Below are 19,745 nucleotides of genomic sequence, written 5' to 3'. Positions count from 1 at the left end.
CTGGGACAGGGCAGCCCCAGTTGCTCAACACAGACCTTAGTGACACCATCTCTTTGCTCTGACACCCTCAGAAGATAGCTCCCCTCATGGTCACGAGGTGGTTGCAGCAATTCCAGGCATCACATCCATTCAGGACAGCATTACAAGGAAGAAAAGACTTTCTCCTCCTGGGTATCTCTCTTAGAAGCAAGGAAATCTTTCTCAGAAGCCCCCAGCACACCTCCTCTCATGTCTCAGAGACCAAAATATGCCACATGCCCACTCCCAAACCAAGCACTGTCACTAGCTTAGATAAGAAAGTTTTGGACAGAAAATAGGGCTGGGGTCTCTGAAGCATATCCCAAGATGCAGTACAGTAGATGCCTGAGCAAAATTGGTGTCTTGTTCAAGAAAGAAGGGGGCAATGGGTGTTGGGCAGATTGTTCAACGCCGTGTCTGCTACACTCCCAGCTGTAGGAAGCCTTGTCTGGTGTAAATTCCAAAAGGAGAGACTGAGTTAACCAGCTGGAGATGTGGGGTGGGAACGTAGACGGGGGATATAGACAGGCAAATTGTCCAGGGTAGACTCTTAATTGGGGTGAAAGGGCCTGATGACAAAAAGAGAAGCAAGAGGGCTCAGTAGACCAGCCTGACCGACTAGAGCAAGTCCTGCTAGGGCGTAAACTGAGAGTGCAAAATCCAGAACAAACACATTACAGCCTGTGCTGGTATAAACCGCGGTGATAACAAACATGGCCTCGTTCGAAGTGAACTCAGATGGCTGTGCTTATGTGTCATGGGCGTCTGCAAAGGAGTGGTGGGCTTTCTGACCGTGTAGATGTGGAGAACACAATTCCTGAATCTTCTATTCAATCAACAATAAATACATTTCGACCACCTACCATATCTCCAGCCGTAAACTAACCCCCGAAAAAAATAAAAGACATATTGTAAGACTCAGAGTCTGGCTTTGAAGAATTTAGACTCCTCTGGAGGAGTCAAAAGTAACAGAAGCAAAGTCTAGAGAAATACCTCGGGCTAACGGATGTGGTGCAGAGCAGAATTACAGCAGGAACTTAACAAAGTTGGGAGAGAGATGGCTGAGGGGCAGGATGCAGGAAGGGACTTGAGCTGGGAGTAACTCCGCTAGGTCAAGATTGGGGTTAGGGCAGACAGAAGAGGGAAGACACGAGCGAGCCATGGGGATGGGAGGGAGGATGATAACAAGGAGACGCCTAGGACAAGTGTGGAGCTCTTCTTTTGGGGGAGTGAGAAAGTATTTGAATATGGAGGGTGGGTCTACAGGGATTGAATTTCCTGTGTTAGGCCTGGTGGGTTCCTGCTAAGTTCCAGAGTAGAAGACTTTAGAAGGAGGTGCCTGGCTGTGGTCATGAGAGATTTGCTCTGTTTGGGGGCTTTTTCATGAAGACAAGCTGAGCCACGTGTATGGGATGGTGTATATGCACATTCTTTTCTTTTTTTTTTAACCATTTAAACTTTGTATTCAGGCACTTTCTTTCCTTTGACAAGAATCCCATCAGCAGCCTGGCCAGAGACAATGCCCAAAACAACTCTGAGTGGAAGAAAGGAAACAGGCTTTGAAGCCAGAAAGACTTTTTTTTTAAATTTATTTAATTTATTTATTTTTGGCCGTGTTGGGTCTTCGTTGCTGCACGCGGGCTTTCTCTAGGTGCAGCGAGCCGGGGCCACTCTTGGCTGCGGCGCACGGGCCTCTCATTGCGGTGGCTTCTCCCGCAGCGGAACACGGGCTCCAGGCGTGCAGGCTTCAGCAGTTGTGGCACGCAGCCTCAGTAGTTGTGGCTCGCGGGCTCTGCAGTGCAGGCTCAAGAGCTGTGGCACATGGGCCCAGTTGCTCCGCAGCATGTGGGATCCTCCCAGACCAGGGCTCGAACCCGTATTCCCTGCATTGGCAGGCAGATTCTTAACCACTGCACCACCAGAGAAGCCCACAGAAAGACCTAATTAAAGGTCTAGCCTGACCACTCATTAGCAAATTACTTCATCTTTCAGAAACAGTTTTTTCCAGCTGTGGACTGAGCATAATACACACCTCATAGCATTCTTACAAGGGAAGCTCCTGGTACATAGCACTCAAAATATTAAATCTTTCCCTTCCTCTTTTTGTTTATCAAAACTATTAATAAAGCAAAACTTCCAATGCTTGATTTTATATAACAATGTCATGTAGCCACTTCAAAACTATCTCATCCATAGACACCCAGGGCAGGGGAAAAGTTTTGAGTCTTTTTTTTTTTACTTTTTGGCAGCACCATGCAGCACGTGGGATCTTAGTTCCCCGACCAAGAATCGAAACCTCGCCCCCTGCAGTGGAAGGGCGGAGTCTTAACTGCTGGACTGCCAGGGAAGTCCCTGAGTCTATCTTGATTTTAAAAATTAGAAATTCCTATCAAATTTTGGAACTTTTTTCCTTAAAATTGTTTTAAACACAAAGTAATACAATTTATCCATACAAGATAAACATTTTTATGTTCTTTATGAACTTTAATTTGTAGTTATATATATATATATATATTTTTTTTTTTTTGCGGTACGCGGGCCTCTCACTGTTGTGGCCTCTCCCGTTGCGGAGCACAGGCTCCGGATGCGCAGGCTCAGCGGCCATGGCTCACGGGCCCAGCTGCTCCGCGGCATGTGGGATCTTCCCAGACCGGGGCACGAACCCGTGTCCCCTGCATTGGCAGGCGGACTCTCAACCACTGCGCCACCAGGGAAGCCCTGTAGTTATATTTTTTTAACTTTTAAATTAAAAAATCATTACAAATTCATTGGAAAAAAGAAGGAGGCTCCAACAGAGGTGAGGGGGAGGATGAATCGATTCCTGCAGTGTGAGGGTGTGAGACGTTCACTTTTACTTTAGCGTTTGAATTTTCTAGAAAGGATATTATTGCTGTTTATACTTTAAAAATAATATATTTTTTAATTAAAAAAATATGACTCTCCCACTTTTACTCCCCTCAGACCAACCCTGGGCAATTAGCAAGCAGTACGTTCGAGGGAGTGGACAGCTCCTGTGATACTGCAAGGTGTGCAGGATAAGGCCAAGGGGAGAAGGTGATCGGTGTGGTAAAAAGAGGAATATGTGTCTATTTCAAACTGTGCCCTTCACCTTCAAAAAGGAAAATACCACTTATCATTCCTTCAGTCAAAAGGCTTGTTTCCCAGCTCTTTCCCCAGGAGGAAAAATCCCAGATTCTTATAAAAGAAAAAGAAGAAAAAGAAAAGAAAACCTAGAAGGTCAGAAACAAAACTGAAAATGGTTATTTGAAAGAGTGGTGGGATGATGGGTGAATATTTTTCTTATGTTTCATTTCCATCATCATATTTGTGCTGTAATGAAGGTTAAGAGTCATCTGATGAAGACCATGACCTTTTGGAGGACGTGGGTGTGTGTGGATTTGTGTGTGGATGTGTGTGTACTGTGTATACATGGATGTGAGTGTGGAATTATGTATTGTGTGTGAACCTGTGTGCGTGGAATGTAGAGTCTGTGTAGAGACTGCAGTGTATGTGTGTGAGGAATGTGGATGTGCATGGAGTTGTGTGCATGAGAGAGAAGAAGGTAGGTGTGTGAGGGGAGTGGGTGTGTCTTTTTTTTTCCTCCTGAACCAACATTTTTTTTAATTAAGTTTTTAATGCATACGAAAAAATTTCATAACAAATGACATATAAAGATGTTAGCACATTGAACTACAATAGAAAACATTTTTATCCAACTTTTGAATCATTAATATGCTTACTTCTGCTGTGAATGAATGCAGTTAGCTTAAATCAACTTTGTCACGGAGTATCAAGTAGGTTTAAAACGTGGGGCTAGGGTTGAGTGTGTGTAACCTGCAAAGTGTGCACAGTGTGAGGTGTACAATTTGGAGTGGGATGGAGTGGGAGAGAGTGAGCCTGGATGTGTGAAGAGTGATGTGAGGTTGTGAGCGTGCAGTGGTGTATGTATGAACCTGTGTGTGTGTAGAGTGTGCACAGTGCATGCGGAGTTGGGAGTGTGTGTGTGGTAGGTACGCGGAGGGCGGTCGCGTGTGAGCCCCCCGCCCCTCCCCCTTCCCCTCTTCTCTCCCCCCCGCCCCGGCCCCGTCTGCGGCGGCGAGAGCGCGCGGCGCCGGGAAGGCCGCCGCTTTGCGGAAGGCGGCGGGTGAGCGGGGGAGGGCTGGGCCGGGCGTCCGGGCCGGAAGCGCACCGGTCCCGGCGGGGCGGCCGCGGACATGTGCAGGATGTCGTTCAAGGTGAGCGCTGCGGACTCCGGGAGGGAGCGCCGGGAGGGCGGCAGACCTGTGGCGGCGGGGCCCGCACCCACCGTCCGCCCGGAGCCGCCGCGGGCCCGCAGGGAGGGGTGGCCGCCGCCCCGGCGGGGCTGGCGGGGGACGGGAGGGAGCGACCGGGCCTGGATGGCTCCTGTGGTTTGTGGTCTAGGGGTGCGGTTTTTGCCCGAAAGGCTTTCAGTACTTCTGGCTGCAGGTGCGGTGAGCCCGGCCGCGGGGCGCAGGGGCGGCGAGGACTGTCGCCGGGGTAACAGTCGGGCGGGGGGCGGGGAAGAAGCCCTGGGTCTGCGCTCCTCTGCGGCCGCCCCTCGCAGGGACCAGGGCTGCGGCACCGATGCCCGATCCTGCGTCCGCGTTCCCGAACGCCAGCCGCACCACTGCTGCCTCCTCCCCACAGGACTTTTTTTGACCCTGAAGCTGAGTGACCAGCGCAGAGTGGAGCTGCGATTGATTACCAGACTTCAGTGTCCAAAGAGGTTATTAAAGTCATTCATTTAACGCCCACATTTTAGGATGAAAATGAGGTTCACTGATATGCCTCTGTTGAAGGTTTTAATAAAAATAGTACTTAAAATGTATTGAGCACATAAAATGTGCCCGACTCTGAACCAAGGGCATCATGGTGCATCTTCTGAATCCTCAGGAGGACCCACGAGATGGTACTTTGGTGCCCCCACTTTTTTTTTTCCAAATAAGAAAACTAAAACATGGAGAAGTTAAATAACTCCTCCCACAGCCGTGCAGCCAGTGTGTGAATGGTGTTCAGATTGAAACCCTGGTGTGTCTGGCTCCAAAGCCAGTGTAATCCCACCTCTTACAGTAGCTCGTGTAAGCAGAGGAATGACACAGTGAGATTTGCATGTTAGAAAGATCTCTGGCTATGGTTTGGAGAAGAGAATGGAGCTGGGAGACCGGTCAGGATGATGCTGGGGTCATCTTGTTAAATGGTACCAGACTAGGGCACAGGTTTTGAGGATGGGAGGAAGCAGACAAATGTGTGACAAAATTTTTTTTTAATCAGCAGAATTCGGTAATTGATGTTATTCACTGAGTTAGGGAAGGACAGAGGAGTAAAGATAAAATGTTTGGGGTGGGACATGTCAAGTTTAAGGATGGATAGGAGTCCAAGTAGAGATGTTGGTTAGACAGATGTACAAACCGGGAGCCCAGGAGAGTAGTCTAGGCAGGAGATAGAGATGAGATTTAGGAGTGAGCAGTGTTAAGTGGTCATTGAACCCTTGGGGATGAATGTGATTGCCCAGTGAGATCACGTAAAGGTAGAAAATAAGAGGACTGGGCTTCCCTGGTGGCACAGTGGTTAAGAATCCACCTGCCAATGCAGGGTACACAGGTTCGATCCCTGGTCGGGGAAGATCACACATGCCACGGAGCAGCTAAGCCCGTGTGCCACAACTACGGAGCCTGTGCTCTAGAGGCCGCGTGCCACAACTACTGAAGCCCGCGAGCCTAGAGCCCGTGCTCCGCAACAAGAGAAGCCACTGCAATGAGAAGTCCGCGCACCGCGACGAAGAGTAGCCCCCGCTCGCCGCAACTAGAGAAAGCCAACGCGCAGCAACCAAGACCCAATGCAGCCAAAATAAATAAATAAAATTTATTAAAAAATAAAAAAGAGGACTGAGGACAAAATCTTAAAGAAGCTCAAAACTTTAAGAATGAGCAGAATAAAGGAAACCCATTGAGAAAATGGAGGAGCGGACAGAAGTGTATGAGAAAAATCAGAAGTGTGTGCTATCATTAAGTCAAGAATCTGTAGTCTTTCCATAAAGGCAGAGAGGGATGCAGAGTTAAATACCACAGAGAAATCAAACAAGCTTAGAATCAAAAAGTGCCTCTTGAATTTAGTAACAAAACAGGCTCTGGTGACCTTGCTGAGAGCAGTTTGAATGCAATGTTGAGTTCAGAAGCCAGATTGTAATAGCTTGAAAAGAGAGTGGGTGGAAACCACAAGTGGAGAGAACTCTCTCAAAAAATTCTGCGGGAACAGTGGCTGCAGCAGGAATCCAGACTTGGCCAAGGGTTTGTTTGCTTTAAAATGGTAGAGACTTTAGCATCTTTAAATGATAATAGACATCTCAACAATAAACAAGACAACCCAATTTTAAAATGGTCAAAGGATCTGAATAGACATTTCTCCCAAGGAGATATACAAATGGCCAATAAGCCACTGAAAGGATGTTTTACATCATTAGCCAACAGGGAAATACAAATCAAAACCACAATGAGATGCCACTTCACACCCGTTAGGATGATTACAGTCAACAAGACAGAAAATGACAAGTGTTGGCAAGGATGTGGAGAATTTGGAACCCTCCTACATTACTGGTATGAATATAAAATGATGCAGCCATAATAGAAAACAGTCTAGTCATCCTTCAAAAAGTTAAACATAGAGCTACGATATGACCCAACCATTCTGCTTCTAGGTGTATATGCACAAGAAATGAAAACATATGTCAGGAATTTATATCTCACAGTGCTGGAGGCTGGGAAGTCCACAATCAAGCTGTTGGCAGGTTCAGTGTCTGGTGAGAACCCTCTTCCTACCTTGCAAACAGCCACCTTCTGGCTCTCTCCTCAGAAAGGGGAGAGAAGGAGCTCTAAGGTCTTCCTTTTCTTGTAAGGGCACTAACCCCATGATGGGGGCTCCACCCTCAGGACCTAATCTAAACCTAATTATCTCCAAATGCCCCGCCTCCAAATATCATCACAATGAGGGTTAGGAATTCAACATAGTAACTTGGAGGGGGGAGGACACAGTCATTCAGTCCATAACATGGTATATCCATATAATGGAATATCATACAACCGACAAAAGGAATGAAGCACTCATACATAGCAACATGCATAGACCTTGAAAACATTATGTTAAGTGCAAAAAGCCAGAAGCAGAAGGCCATGTATTACATGGTTCCATTTATACAAAATGTCCAGAATAGGCAAATCCATAGAGACAGAAAGTAACTTAGTGGTTGCCAGGGACTGGGGGAAGAAGGGGGTGATGGGAGTGATTGTTAATAGGTACGAGGTTTCTCCTGGTTGACGAAAATGTTCTGGAATAGTGGTGATGGTTGTGAAACCTTGAGATTAAACTAAAAACCACTGAATTCTATGCTTTAAAAGGATGAATTTTATAGTATGTACATTATATCTCAATAAAAAAGGATTTTAAGATGACAACAGGGAGTGCTGAGAAGGCTTGCGCATGGTGGGGGTGATTGAGCTGAGTGCTGAAGTTCTCAGGAGGTGGGAGGGGGCAGAGATATTGATGTGTTGTAAAGTGAAGGCCAGGATGCGGTCAGAATTTGGGGTGGGCAGAAAGGAAGGTGCCAACGTTTCCAGGGAAGAAAATGTTCATTTTCAGTGAAGAAAATGTCAGGAGGCGACAACTACCTTGAGGTGAGGCAGAGGATGAGAAGGTAGGATGGCCTGAGTCTTGAAGCAGCAGAGATGTACACTTGGTGAGAAGGGCAGTGTCTGGAAGCCAGGTGAGGCTTCCTCACCCTAGGGCTGGGGTGGGAGCAGGCCCAGCCTCCACCAGGGAGGCAGAGGAAGCTCGGAGCTAAGTGAAGGAGAAAGACGGTTGATTTTCCAGCAAGTGGAGGAGTTCCAAAAGGCACAGAGGGAAGGCTTGAGGGGGAGTGGGGGAGGGGAGCAGAGTCACAGGCTGGTGACTAACCCTGCACTAGCCCCAGCTCACATCATACCAAACATATTAACATGTACCCTCAGTCCACAATGAGAATAGCAGCTTTTGGGAATTCCCTGGCCAGGGAATTTGGACTGAGTCTAGTGGTTTGGACTCAGCACTTTCACTGCCAGGGGCCCAGGTTCAATCCCTGTTTGGGGAACTAAGATCCCACAAGCATTTTTATTGTACATTTTTGGAAGGATTTGTATACTATTGCTTTTTAAATTATTTAGCAACAAATAGCATTTAATTTACATTTGTCCAGGATTTTTCTGCAATTCAGTAGTTCTTGTATAGTGAGAAAATCAGCCGATTATATACATGTGTCAGCAGTATTTTATGAATACCAGTTTTAGCAATGAGTAAAGTTGACAACATGTTACATTTCGTACATACTGAATGAAGTTGTCATTAACTTTGATTTTGGAGCCATAGATTAACTGTTTCATTTTCATCGGCAGCTGAAAGGCTTGTAGGCCCGAGGCCCTGGATCTCCAAGGCCTGCATTGAAAAGACCCAGCATTGTTGGCTGAGTCTGTGGGAGGATCAACAGAGCGTTAGAAACCACAATTTCGCTTCTTCTCCATGACTGAGTCACCACTTGTAGGGCTATTTGCTTCTGAACCATGTGGACACCCTTTTTTATCCTTTGTCCATTATGCTGTCAGCAGTCCCTTCTTGCTGGTAGCGCTTTGCCTCTCCAGTAAACTTCCTGTTTCACCCTTGGCAACTCCCAATTTGTTCTGGTTGGGAAAAGAGATACATGTTTGTTGGAATTGTTTTTAAAGTAAAAGCAAACTCAAAGTGCAGGTCTGAGTCTTTTTGTGGAATGAAGCTCGTGGAGTTCAGTACATTAACCTTTGCCTTTATAACAACTATTTCTCCAGGGCTGAGGTTGCCAAAAGTCTGGCACAATTTGGGGGCTAGACCCTAACCCAATGAGGGAGGTCACCATCCCAGGGGAATCATCACTCGATAAAGAATAATACCTAGGTCTTTCTTGAGCCTGTCTTACCCAAGAGGAAAAGCATCTCAATTCCAGGCTTCATCTTGGTGATGGAAATTGTTCATGTCTCGGCCAGACGTACAGGAACTTGTATGTTCCATCTATGTTCTGAAGGTATGTAAATTATCTCAAAATCAACTCCAGTCCATCAATCATCTGAAATCTTTTGGATGAGCCACAGGAGAATAAATTAACAAAGCCATGTATTTTTTTTTAACAGCTTTATTGAAATACAGATCACATACCATATAATTCACCCAGCTAAACTGTTCGTTTCAGTGGGTTTTAGCATATTCACAGAGTTGTGCAGCCATTAGCACAATCAATTCTAGAATTTTTTTTTTTTTTTTTTTTTGTGGTGTGCGGGCCTCTCCCTGTTGTGGCCTCTCCCGTTGCGGAGCACAGGCTCCGGACGCACAGGCTCAGCGGCCATGGCTCACGGGCCCAGCCGCTCCGCGGCATGTGGGATCTTCCCGGACCGGGGCACGAACCCGCGCCCCCTGCATCGGCAGGCAGACTCTCAACCACTGCGCCACCAGGGAAGCCCCAATTCTAGAATATTTTAATCACCTCAAAAAGAAACTATATACCTCTTAGCAGTCACTGTAGTCCTCCAAACATCCTTGTTTCAGAAAACTGCTGAACTACTTTCTACCTCTATCGATTGGCCTAATTCGGAACATATATGTGTTAAACAGACTTTAAATGTGGTCTTGAGTTCTGAGTTTGGAAACGCCAGTGTTATACAGGCCTGCCTCTTAGGCAGAATGCCTGGGTGAATAAATCACTTACTTTTTCCTCTTAGGTTTCCTATCACTTACAGAAGTGTAATGATACTTACAACACAGGGTTAATTCTCAGTTCATGTTGATTAAGCAATTCTGTAAATTTCAGCCGTTTAGCACGAAGTGGAATGGTGACATATCAAAATATGTCACCCGTGGTCTCTCAACCCTCCTTATCCCCTTGTTTAATGTGGCTTCGAACATCAGAGAAATTCATCGTTGAACAAAGCTAATGTTCTCTTGATTAGATTAATTATACAAATGAAATACACATTATTCTTAACCCTTTTTTAAACCAGTAGTTTAGATCTCTACCCCCTCTTAGCTTTTAATCAGAATTCCAGTTCTGTACAAGTAACAACTTCCCTTCTGTGTTTCTCTCCCCTTCCTTCCTGTATTTAATTTCTGGTAGTGTGCTAATGACCACTGTGTGAGCCAAAATTCTGGCAGTAAATAGGGGGAAAAAAGAGAAGGGAAGATGGCATATGTGGAAGGTTATACTCAGGTTTTCTCACAGCGGATAAGATATAGGATCTCAGACTCTGGACCCAAACAGACTTGGGTTTGAATCCCGTTACTTCCTAGCTGGATGACCTTACATAAGTCACTTCTGTGCCTCAGTTTCCTCATCTTAAAAATGGGGACAGTAACACCTACCTCATGGGGTTTTTCTGGGAATTAAAAGCGTTAGAACAGTGAGAGTACTCGGCACACTACCTGATACAGAGCAAGAACCCAACGTAGGTTGTCACTGCTGTGATGACAATGTCACAGCCAACAGCCTGCTTGCAGAGACCCGAAAAACCAAGGAAGAGGTTAAATAGTAATCACACGATTGGTGAATTGCCTTAAGATTTGTGTGAAGCATTTTCACGTGCATCAGCTCCTTTAAAGGCTTAAAGGGCTGCCCTTTGTAAACAGCATTTTATGATTATGTGCAGATTGTACCCAGAGGAGGTTTGGAAGTTAACCAGGCAATGTGGTCTGTAGACTCCAAAGAGAAAGAAGGTTGGGGGACTTTCCATCCTGGCAGAAGAGGACTTGGAATGAGGGTAGGAAGGAGGTCACTGGGGTCCACGCTGCCTATTCCTTGCTGTCTCAGGAGGAGAGTTCCGCAGGAGGCAGGACGATAGGATGGCTGAAAGCCCAACCTCAAGCACCAGACTGCCTGGGGCTGAAGCCTGCCTTGTTGCTTCTCGCTTCTCACTTACGTCATCTGAGCAGTGGGATAATAATGCACCCACTTCCCCGAGCTGTGATGAGCATTAAATGAGCTAGTCTGCGGAGGATGTGCCACTGGTACGGAATAAGCACTAGGTAAGTATTAGCTCAGGATTCCTGCACTCCAGTAAAATGGGTTGGCCGCAGTGTGATAGGAGAACTTATGCGTTGCTTTGCTAGACATTTCCACCTAGATGCCCCATAGGCATCTGAAACTCGACATGTGCAAAGCTGAACTCATCACTTTTCCCCATAATCTGCCTTTCAACTGGAGCTTCCGACTTCCATGAGTCCACATCCACCAGGCTCCTTCTCTCCCTCCGCTCCTGCACAGACAGTCATACACCGAGACTATTCAGTTTAGCTCCTTGAAATTTCCCCCGTCTGTCTCATCCTGCTGTCCCCACGATCGTAGCCTCAGCTCACCATCTCTTCCCTGTCTGTACAGTGTCTCCTAACCTTGTAGACACTAGTCTCAGTCTGGCTCCAGTCCTCAGTCCATTCTTCCTGAGGCTGCCACGGGGACCTTCTAAAATGCAAAACTGGTGGTCTCTCCCCACCTTAAAACCCTTCCTTGACTCCCTAGTACCCACCGGATGAAGTCAAGCTCCATCACATAGCACAGCAAGTCCTTCAAGATGTGGCCCTGACTACCTGCCCTACAGCATCTCCTGCCCTCTCTCACCCCACGTCCTTCACTCCAGCCCTTCCGAGCTAGTGACGGTTCCCAGGATGCCCCCATGTCATTGCATCAGCACCCTGCATGCCTGGGATGCTCGTTTCCTACTGGCCCATAAAGCCATTGGAGCAGAGATCCAGGTTGACTGGTACCTCTAGTCCTAGCCCCTGGCCAGTGCCACTGTCCCGAGCACATGCCAGCAACCAAGCAGGTGAATTCTCCTGGACAAGTCTTTTAAAGGGCTGTGAGGACTGTGCATCTAGAGCTCGCATCTCTTGAGCGTTTGCTGTCAAAGTGCATTTGCACGTATTACTTCATTTATCCTCTAACAGCCCGTGACAGAGGTACAGTTGACCCTCCGTGTCTGCAGGTTCCACATCTGCCTATTCAACCACAGATCAAAAGTATTCAGAAAAAAAATTCCAGAAAGTTCCCAAAAGCAGAACTTGAATTTGACCTGCACTGACAACTATTTACATAGCATTTACATATGTAAGATATCACAGGTAATCTCGAGACGATTTAAAGTACGTGGGAGGAGATACGTAGGTTATATGCAAATACTGTGCCGATTTATAGAAGAGACTTGAGCATCCACAGAGTTCAGTATCCGCAGGGGGTCCAATCCCCCAAGGATACTGACTATACTACCACCATTAATAGCATTCACTTTCCTAGGGCAGAGAGAAATTAAATAACCTGCCCGAGGTCCCAGAACCGGGAAGTAGCAGGGCCAGGACTTGAATTCAGCTCTCTCTCACCCCAAATCAACTACTCTATCATGCCTCCACCTCCCAGTATATCAAGCTCTTGAGGGAAAATGAAGGATTTACACCTTTTCCCAAAGCTCAGTTTCTAGAACCTTGTAGGAAACCAGGATGTGTAGCCCGTGCAGGAGAGGAATCCCCGAGGCCATCCCAAAGGCAGGAGAGGCTCCTGGCTGGAGAGCTTGTTATGACAATAGAAGTTTGTGGTTTGCAAATGGTGTTTTGAAAGGTATTTGGGATTAAAGTGAAACAACAAAATCACTGAAAATGATTTACAGTTTATGACTCTCAAGGTTTCATGTTTCCAGAAAAGCCAACAGAGCTGTTCCATGGTGCATATTAAATTGTCTTCCTGATTCACCCTCCCAAACTTCATCTTGGCCTTGTGCAATCTCTCTATTAAAGGGGCATTGTTTCATGATTTATTATACAAGTCAAACCAGCCTTGCCATTGCTTCACCCACTTACTAACAACTGTAACATCAGACCCAGCCTGGTGCAAAAACCACAGACACTGCGTGTGAAAACTCCTGGGACAGTAAAACTTACACCTTCAGGGGAAGCAAATTATTCACCTGGAATTTAAGGTGATCTGTTTCCTTCTAACTGAGCCAGGGAAGCATTCCAAGAATGTTTGTAATCTGCTTATCACTCCCCACTTTGCCACGTTCTTGTCCAAGAATGCACAAGAACACTAAGTTGTGTATGTGCCGAAGAGCTCCTGAAATTAAATCCTCACACCCACAGGTGCTGCCACCACTCTGCTGCCACTGGACTTTCGCTTGTGGTGGTTCTGTGGAGCAGCGGAAATTGTCGGTGTTTTCTTTTTAACTTAGCATTGGTGAGTTAGGTATTGTATGTAATACCTTATACATATACTTAGAAGATGTATTGCATAAAAGACCCTCTGGGGCAGATATGTGCTTTGAGCCCACCCCAAAAAGTGTTTTTGTTCAACAATTTGAATACTAGAAAATTTCCTGAGACCAGCAGAATTCTTTATTAGTACTAATACTCTGAGTTCAGCTGTGCCTGTTGATTCTAACTTTGGAAAGAAAGTGGACAGAAGGAAAGAAACTAGTATTTGTAAGCATGTATGATGTGCTGGGCACCGTATTAGCCAATTAACCTGCATCATTTAATTTTTACCGTAAACTTCAAGGCAGGTAATGTGATCTCCATCTGAGCAAGAGGAATCCAGGCCTCAGCGGGGCCAAGTCCGTTGCCCAGGGCTGGGGTAGAAACCCTGAGCTGTCTGGTTCTGTCTGTCCCTCACCCCCACCAGGGACTGTTCTCTGCAAATTCAAATTGATCTGTTTTAGAGAAGGTGGTGGTACTACAGTCAATTCTGCAGCTCTGATTCAGGAGACCTGTTCTCCAGCTCTGTTCCTTCTGTAGTTGTTCCAACGTTAACTTAGCAACTTTAAAATAACCCAGGAGTGGAGTGAAGGATCCACTGGACATAACTGGAGTGGGAATGCCCGTTTTCACTGTGGCCTCACCCACTGACCATGTTGATGACCACTTTACTCCTTTTTCTTAAAGGACTCACAGCAACATTTTCTGCCCAGAGTTCCTTGTTCTCAGCAGAAACCTCTGGCAAGTTCCAGCTGAAACAGAGAAAATTTGGTGGAGGGAAAGTGAGGCATTTACCCAGGCTGCTGGAATCAGGTGGAAAGTATTGAGGTCACAGAAAACATACCTGTAAACTCAGAATTGGGAGAGATTTCCCTCTGCTTAGAGGCAAAGAGAGATTTGGGAACACTTCAGGGAGGAAATAACCTTTAAGCAGAACCTTGGCCGTGAAGGATGGGGGAAAATTCATTTCAAACAAAAAGGAAACTGTGAACAGAGGCAGGAAAGTGAGGACACCGGTGGGAAATAGGGTATAAATAGTGCTGTGTAATCAACAACACGGCTCTTCATCACAGCCCCATGGCTCGGGTATCTGCATCCCACAACCAAGTACATGACAATCACCTGTTGCCAGAGGAGCAGTCTTTCAAATGATCAGACACATCTGGAAGGTCTCCCTTTTGAATGGTAGTGCGTACTTGCGTAGAAGTGGTCGTGTTAATGAAGGTCGATTTTAAGATCCTGTTTTGTTTTGCTTCTGCAGAAGGAAACCCCACTTGCCAACGCGGCGTTCTGGGCAGCGAGGAGGGGCAACTTGGCTCTGCTCAGGCTGCTGCTGAACAGTGGCCGAGTGGACGTGGACTGCAGGGACAGTGTACGGACCGGTCCATTCGGTACACGCATGCTGCGAGCTCGCCGTCCCCCGCTGGCATGAGAGCGCCTGCTGAGTACCCTTCCTTCACAGTGCTTGTCTGCTTTTTCATGTGTTTGCTTGCTTCATCCTTTTCAAAAAGTCCAAAGTACCACGGGGAACTTCAAAACATACTGGGGGGCTTCCCTGGTGGTGCAGTGGTTGAGAGTCCGCCTGCCAATGCAGGGCACGCAGGTTCGTGCCCCGGTCCGGGAAGATCCCACATGCCGCAGAGCGGCTGGGCCCATGAGCCATGGTCGCTGAGCCTGTGCGTCAGGAGCCTGTGCTCCGCAATGGGAGAGGCCACAACAGTGAGAGGCCCGCGTACCGCAAAAAAAAAAACATACTGGGAAAGCCATTACCTGCATAAAACAGGAGGGGCCACAATAGGGGAAGAGACACATCACTGGGAATCAGAATCGGCCAAGTCCAAGAAGAAAAGGGGGAGATGATTCAGAACGGAAGGGGGCTGCCGCGGATGTGGGAGTTGGGTTTTTTCTACTGAGAGATGGAAGCCTCCACCCAGCCTCTTATCCCTTTCTTACCTTTGCAAACACCAATACCCTCATCGGCAATGAAGGGGTAATAAAAACAGGTCCTCCCGCCTACTTTCAGGCATCACTGCCAGAGCCCTTCCTTCCCCGGCTAGAGGCGGCAATTTCTCTGTTCTCAGCAGGATGTCGCATCTCTGGGGACTAAGAGGACCTCAGATGAGGAGAGAGCAGATGTTTTGATTTTAGGGATTAAATAGAAATGTTTTCACAGGAGCCTTCTTGTTTTCCCGATAACAGGGTATGCCATTTCCAGCTTTTATTGTGCAAATTTGGTAGGTGATGTCAGCCACCAGCCCAAGCGAGGTATCAAAGTTTGCTCCACTTTGCCACCCCCCCGCCACCAGGCATCAGTGCAGGACAGCTTGGGGTGCACCTCCAGACCCACTTGTAACTTTCTCCAGTTTGCTCTGTGTCCCAGAGTTGGAGCTGTCTGGCCTGCCCCAGGGGACTGGCTTCCCTCTGGCCTCCAGTACGGTTTGGCCAGTGGGAACGTTGGCAGGAATCAGAGGGAGGGAGGACAGGGATGTTGGGGAGTCTAGACCCCCCCCCATCCTGTCTGGCAGCAGGACTCTCACCCTCTCCGTCCAGGGAGCCACCACCTGTCCCTCACGCCTTCGGGCCTGGGCTAGCAGTGCAGCTCCGCTGTTACTCGCTCCCAGTACTGTTCTTTGTAGTTTCCCTACATCCAGAGCATGGCCTTATAAATAGTCTCTTTATTAAACTTTCGTCCAGTTATCCCAGTTTGAATGTACTGTCTGTTCTTTGCCAGGACCCAAACTGATATGGGGTCTTGGGCATCTGTGAACTTGTCGTCGGGTCTTACTTGGGTCTCGCTGGGCAGCAGTGCCACCCTGGACAGAACTGGAGTGGGAATTGCCTGTTTTCATTGTGGCCTCACCCACTGACCATGTTGATGACCACTGTACTCCTTTTTCTTAAAGTCACCCCTTTTCAGACACCCCCATGACCTTCTCCTGACTTCCAGCTTTGTGTAGCTTAATACATCCACAGATCCCTCCTCTTTTTAAAATTAATTTATTTGTTTATATTTTTGGCTGCGTTGGGTCTTTGTTGCTGCACACGGGCTTTCTCTGGTTCTGGTGAGCGGGGGCTACCCTTCGTTGCGGTGCGCGGGCTTCTCATTGCGGTGGCTTCTCTTGTCGCGGAGCACGGGCTCTAGGCGCGCAGGCTTTGTATTCTATTTCTCCTTTGTCCCAACCTCTGACTTTTCCTCAGGCGACCATGATGTAGAAGTGAAATACAATGTATAAAGGAGCATTTTGGTTATTTGTTTCATTCATCTTCCCTTACTGTAAAATAGATGAGCCTGTTGTTTTTTATTTTCTTTTTAAAATATCCAAGTTAAGTGCTCTGTGATTCCTGTAGCTCATGATTGATTTGTATTTTGAGACCAGTGTGACCCATGATGAAAAAATTTTCTCATCTCTCACGCAAAGGATACATTCATAGCTTGTCTGTTCAGACTGGCTTTAAATCAAGGAGTCTTCTGTCTGAATGCTGAATAAAAATGTTCTCACATTCGAGAGGAAGTTGGTAACTCCAAGTTTGCTACTCTAATCTTGAAAAATACGGAGGAATAAGTCCCCCTGAATGATAGCTGTACCACTGATAGGTGGTACAGCCGACATGAAGGTCTTACATTCAAATACCAAATGCGGTCGCGTGGGGTAGAAGAGCATCATAAAGCACTTCTGTGAAGCCACTAGCTCTTCTCGATTCTACCTGTACTTTTACTTATAGCAAACAAGACTTTCCCCAAACTAGGATTGTCTTTCACACGCGTCAACAAAAACCAAATAATAATCTAACATTTACTGAGGCATCATAATATTATTTTAACATCTAACTCTTACTGAATATTTAACATTACTAGGCTAAGCACATCGCCTGAATTATTGCTTTTCCCCATTTAATTTAATCAGGCAGATGCTTTTACTATTCCGCATTACAGATGAGGTGAATGAGCCTTTGAGAGCTCAGATAACCGGCCCAGAAGCATACTGTCAGTGACCACTCAGCTACACTGCCTTCCTACAAAATCCCACAGACGTGTTGAATATATAGCACGAGGCTTCTAAGAATCACCACCCCGTACCTCGTGAGGCTTCCTCACAGGCAGAGCCGTCTGTGTCTCTCTTATCCTCTCCACAGAAGCAGGCTGCTGACCACACAGAAGAGGGGGTTCAGATTACAGTTTCGAGCCCTTGAAAACAAATGTAAATTAAACCACAAAAGTCCACTTGAATTGGAATATCAGGTGGTACGTCTCAAGTCCTTGAATCTTAAAGCTGGCGGGGACCTTGGCAGTCATATCACCCAGTTCCTCGTTTTAAACCTGAAGTAAATGAGCCCCAGGAATTGTGAGCAGTGTGCCCCAGGTTACGCTGCTGGTTGATGACAGAGATGGACCCCGGGGCTCCTGACTCTCACTTCTGTAGTCTCTCGTGGCATCTTTACCTGAATCCGTTTGAAAATAAAGAATTCTAAACTCAGAAAACCAACTAGTACCACTTAACCCACTTTTTTGCATTAATAACAGTGTTTTGGCTCAGGAATCATAAAACGAGGCCACTACATCACTGCTGCCTCAAAATGCAGTAACCATGGTTCACTTGGACTGCGTGTCTGAGGGTAATGGAAGTAAGTGAATGTTTGAATTGAAAATTCCAGCCTCAGCACTTTGTCACTTTGCTTTTTCCTGTTTGGTGTGCATTATAAGATTATTCACGAGACACTTTTATTTACTGCGGGAGATGTTGCGCTCAGCTCGGACGTGTCCTGGGAGGAGCTGACGTCTGCGGCATCTTCTCCAGGCCACCTCTCTGGTGTCACGTGGCCTGACTGCTCCTCTGTCTCTCCCCCACCCAGAATGGCACAACACTCCTCATGATCGCCTCCTATGCTGGCCACATAGGCTGTGTGAAGGAGATCGTCCTGCAGGGAGCTGACATCAATCTCCAGAGAGAGGTAAGTCAGGTTTTGCACGTGAATAAGAATAACGTAGCTTTATTTACAATAGCCAGGACATGGAAGCAACCTAAGTGTCCATTGACAGTTGAGTGGAGAAAGAAGATGTGGCACATATATGCAATGGAATATTACTCAGCCATGAAAAGAAACGAAATTGAGTTATTTGTAGTGAGGTGGATGGACCTAGAGTCTGTCATACAGAGTAAGGTAAGCCATAAAGAGAAAAACAAAAACCCTATGCTAACACATACATATGGAATCTAAAAAAAAGTGGTCATGAAGAACCTAGGGGCAAGATGGGAATAAAGACACAGACCTACTAGAGAATGGACTTGAGGATACAGGGAGGGGGAAGGGTAAACTGGGACAAAGTGAGAGAGTGGTATGGACATATATACACTACCAAACGTAAAATAGATAGCTAGTGGGAAGCAGCCGCGTAGCACAGGGAGATCAGCTCGGTGCTTTGTGACCACCTAGAGGGGTGGGATAGGGAGGGTGGGAGGGAGAGAGATGCAAGAGGGAGGGGATATGGGGACATATGTATATGTATAACTGATTCATTTTGTTATAAAGCAGAAACTAACACACCATTGTAAAGCAATTATACTCCAATAAAGATGTTAAAAAAAAAAAAAAGAATAATGCCAGTGACAGAGATGTGAAGTTCTCACAATAGTGAATTGTTAAAAAGGACTAGAGTACAGTCATCCCTCCGAATACTCAGGGGAGTGGGTCCAGGACCCCCCGTGGATACCAAAATCTGCAGATACTCAAGTTCCTTATGTGAAATGGCATAGTATTTGCATATAGCCTACGCATATCCTCCCATGTACTTTAAATCATCTCTAGAGTACTTATAATATCTAGTATGATGTAAATGCTATGTAAATAGTTGCTGGTGCATGGCAAGTTGGAACTTTATGGAATTTTTCTTTTTTTAAAAAATTTTATTTGAGTATAGTTGATTTACAATGTTGTGTTAGTTTCAGGTGTAGAGCAAAGTGATTCAGTTATACATATACATATATTCTTTCTTTTTCAGATTCTTTTCCTGTATAGGTTATTACGGAATATTGAGTAGAGTTCCCTGTGCTATACAGTAGGTCCTTGTTGGTTGCCTATTTTACATAAAGTAGTGTGTATGTGTTAATCCCAAACTCCTAATTTATTCCTCCCCACCCACCGTTTGGTAAGTGTAAGTTTGTTTTCGAAATCTGTGTCTGTTTCTGTTTTATAAATAAGTTCATTTGTATCATTTTTTAATTAGATTCCACATATGAGTGATATCATATGTTTGTTTTTCTCTGTCTGACTTACTTCACTTAGTATGATAATCTCTAGGTCCATCCACGATGCTACAAATGGCATTGTTTCATTATTTTTTATGGCTGAGTAATATTCCATTGTATATATGTACCACATCTTCTTTATCCATTCCTCCGTTGATGGACATTTAGGTTGCTTCCGTGTCTTGG

The 19,745-nt window shown here is 46.2% G+C and overlaps 1 protein-coding gene across 3 annotated transcripts in view; it reads left to right on the top strand.

Moving 5' to 3' along the window:
• Positions 1-4,191: 4,191 nt before the first annotated feature.
• ANKRD29 (ankyrin repeat domain 29) overlaps positions 4,192-19,745 on the top strand; it is a 44,454-nt gene continuing 28,900 nt past the window's right edge. Inside the window, exons 1-3 of one of the 3 annotated variants that reach the window (XM_060028796.1) lie at positions 4,192-4,253; positions 14,576-14,686; positions 18,166-18,264. In XM_060028796.1, coding sequence (XP_059884779.1) covers positions 4,233-4,253; positions 14,576-14,686; positions 18,166-18,264 — 231 coding nt within the window. In that variant the 5' untranslated portion in view covers positions 4,192-4,232. Of the gene's footprint in view, positions 4,254-10,523; positions 11,107-13,831; positions 14,706-18,165; positions 18,265-19,745 lie in introns of those variants that run through there. The other 2 variants (XM_060028798.1, XM_060028797.1) reach the window with 2 other exon arrangements.

Source organism: Delphinus delphis, chromosome 13, assembly GCF_949987515.2.
Source record: "Delphinus delphis chromosome 13, mDelDel1.2, whole genome shotgun sequence".
NCBI classification, from domain to species: domain Eukaryota; kingdom Metazoa; phylum Chordata; class Mammalia; order Artiodactyla; family Delphinidae; genus Delphinus; species Delphinus delphis.
This window is presented reverse-complemented; position numbering and strand designations above follow the sequence as displayed.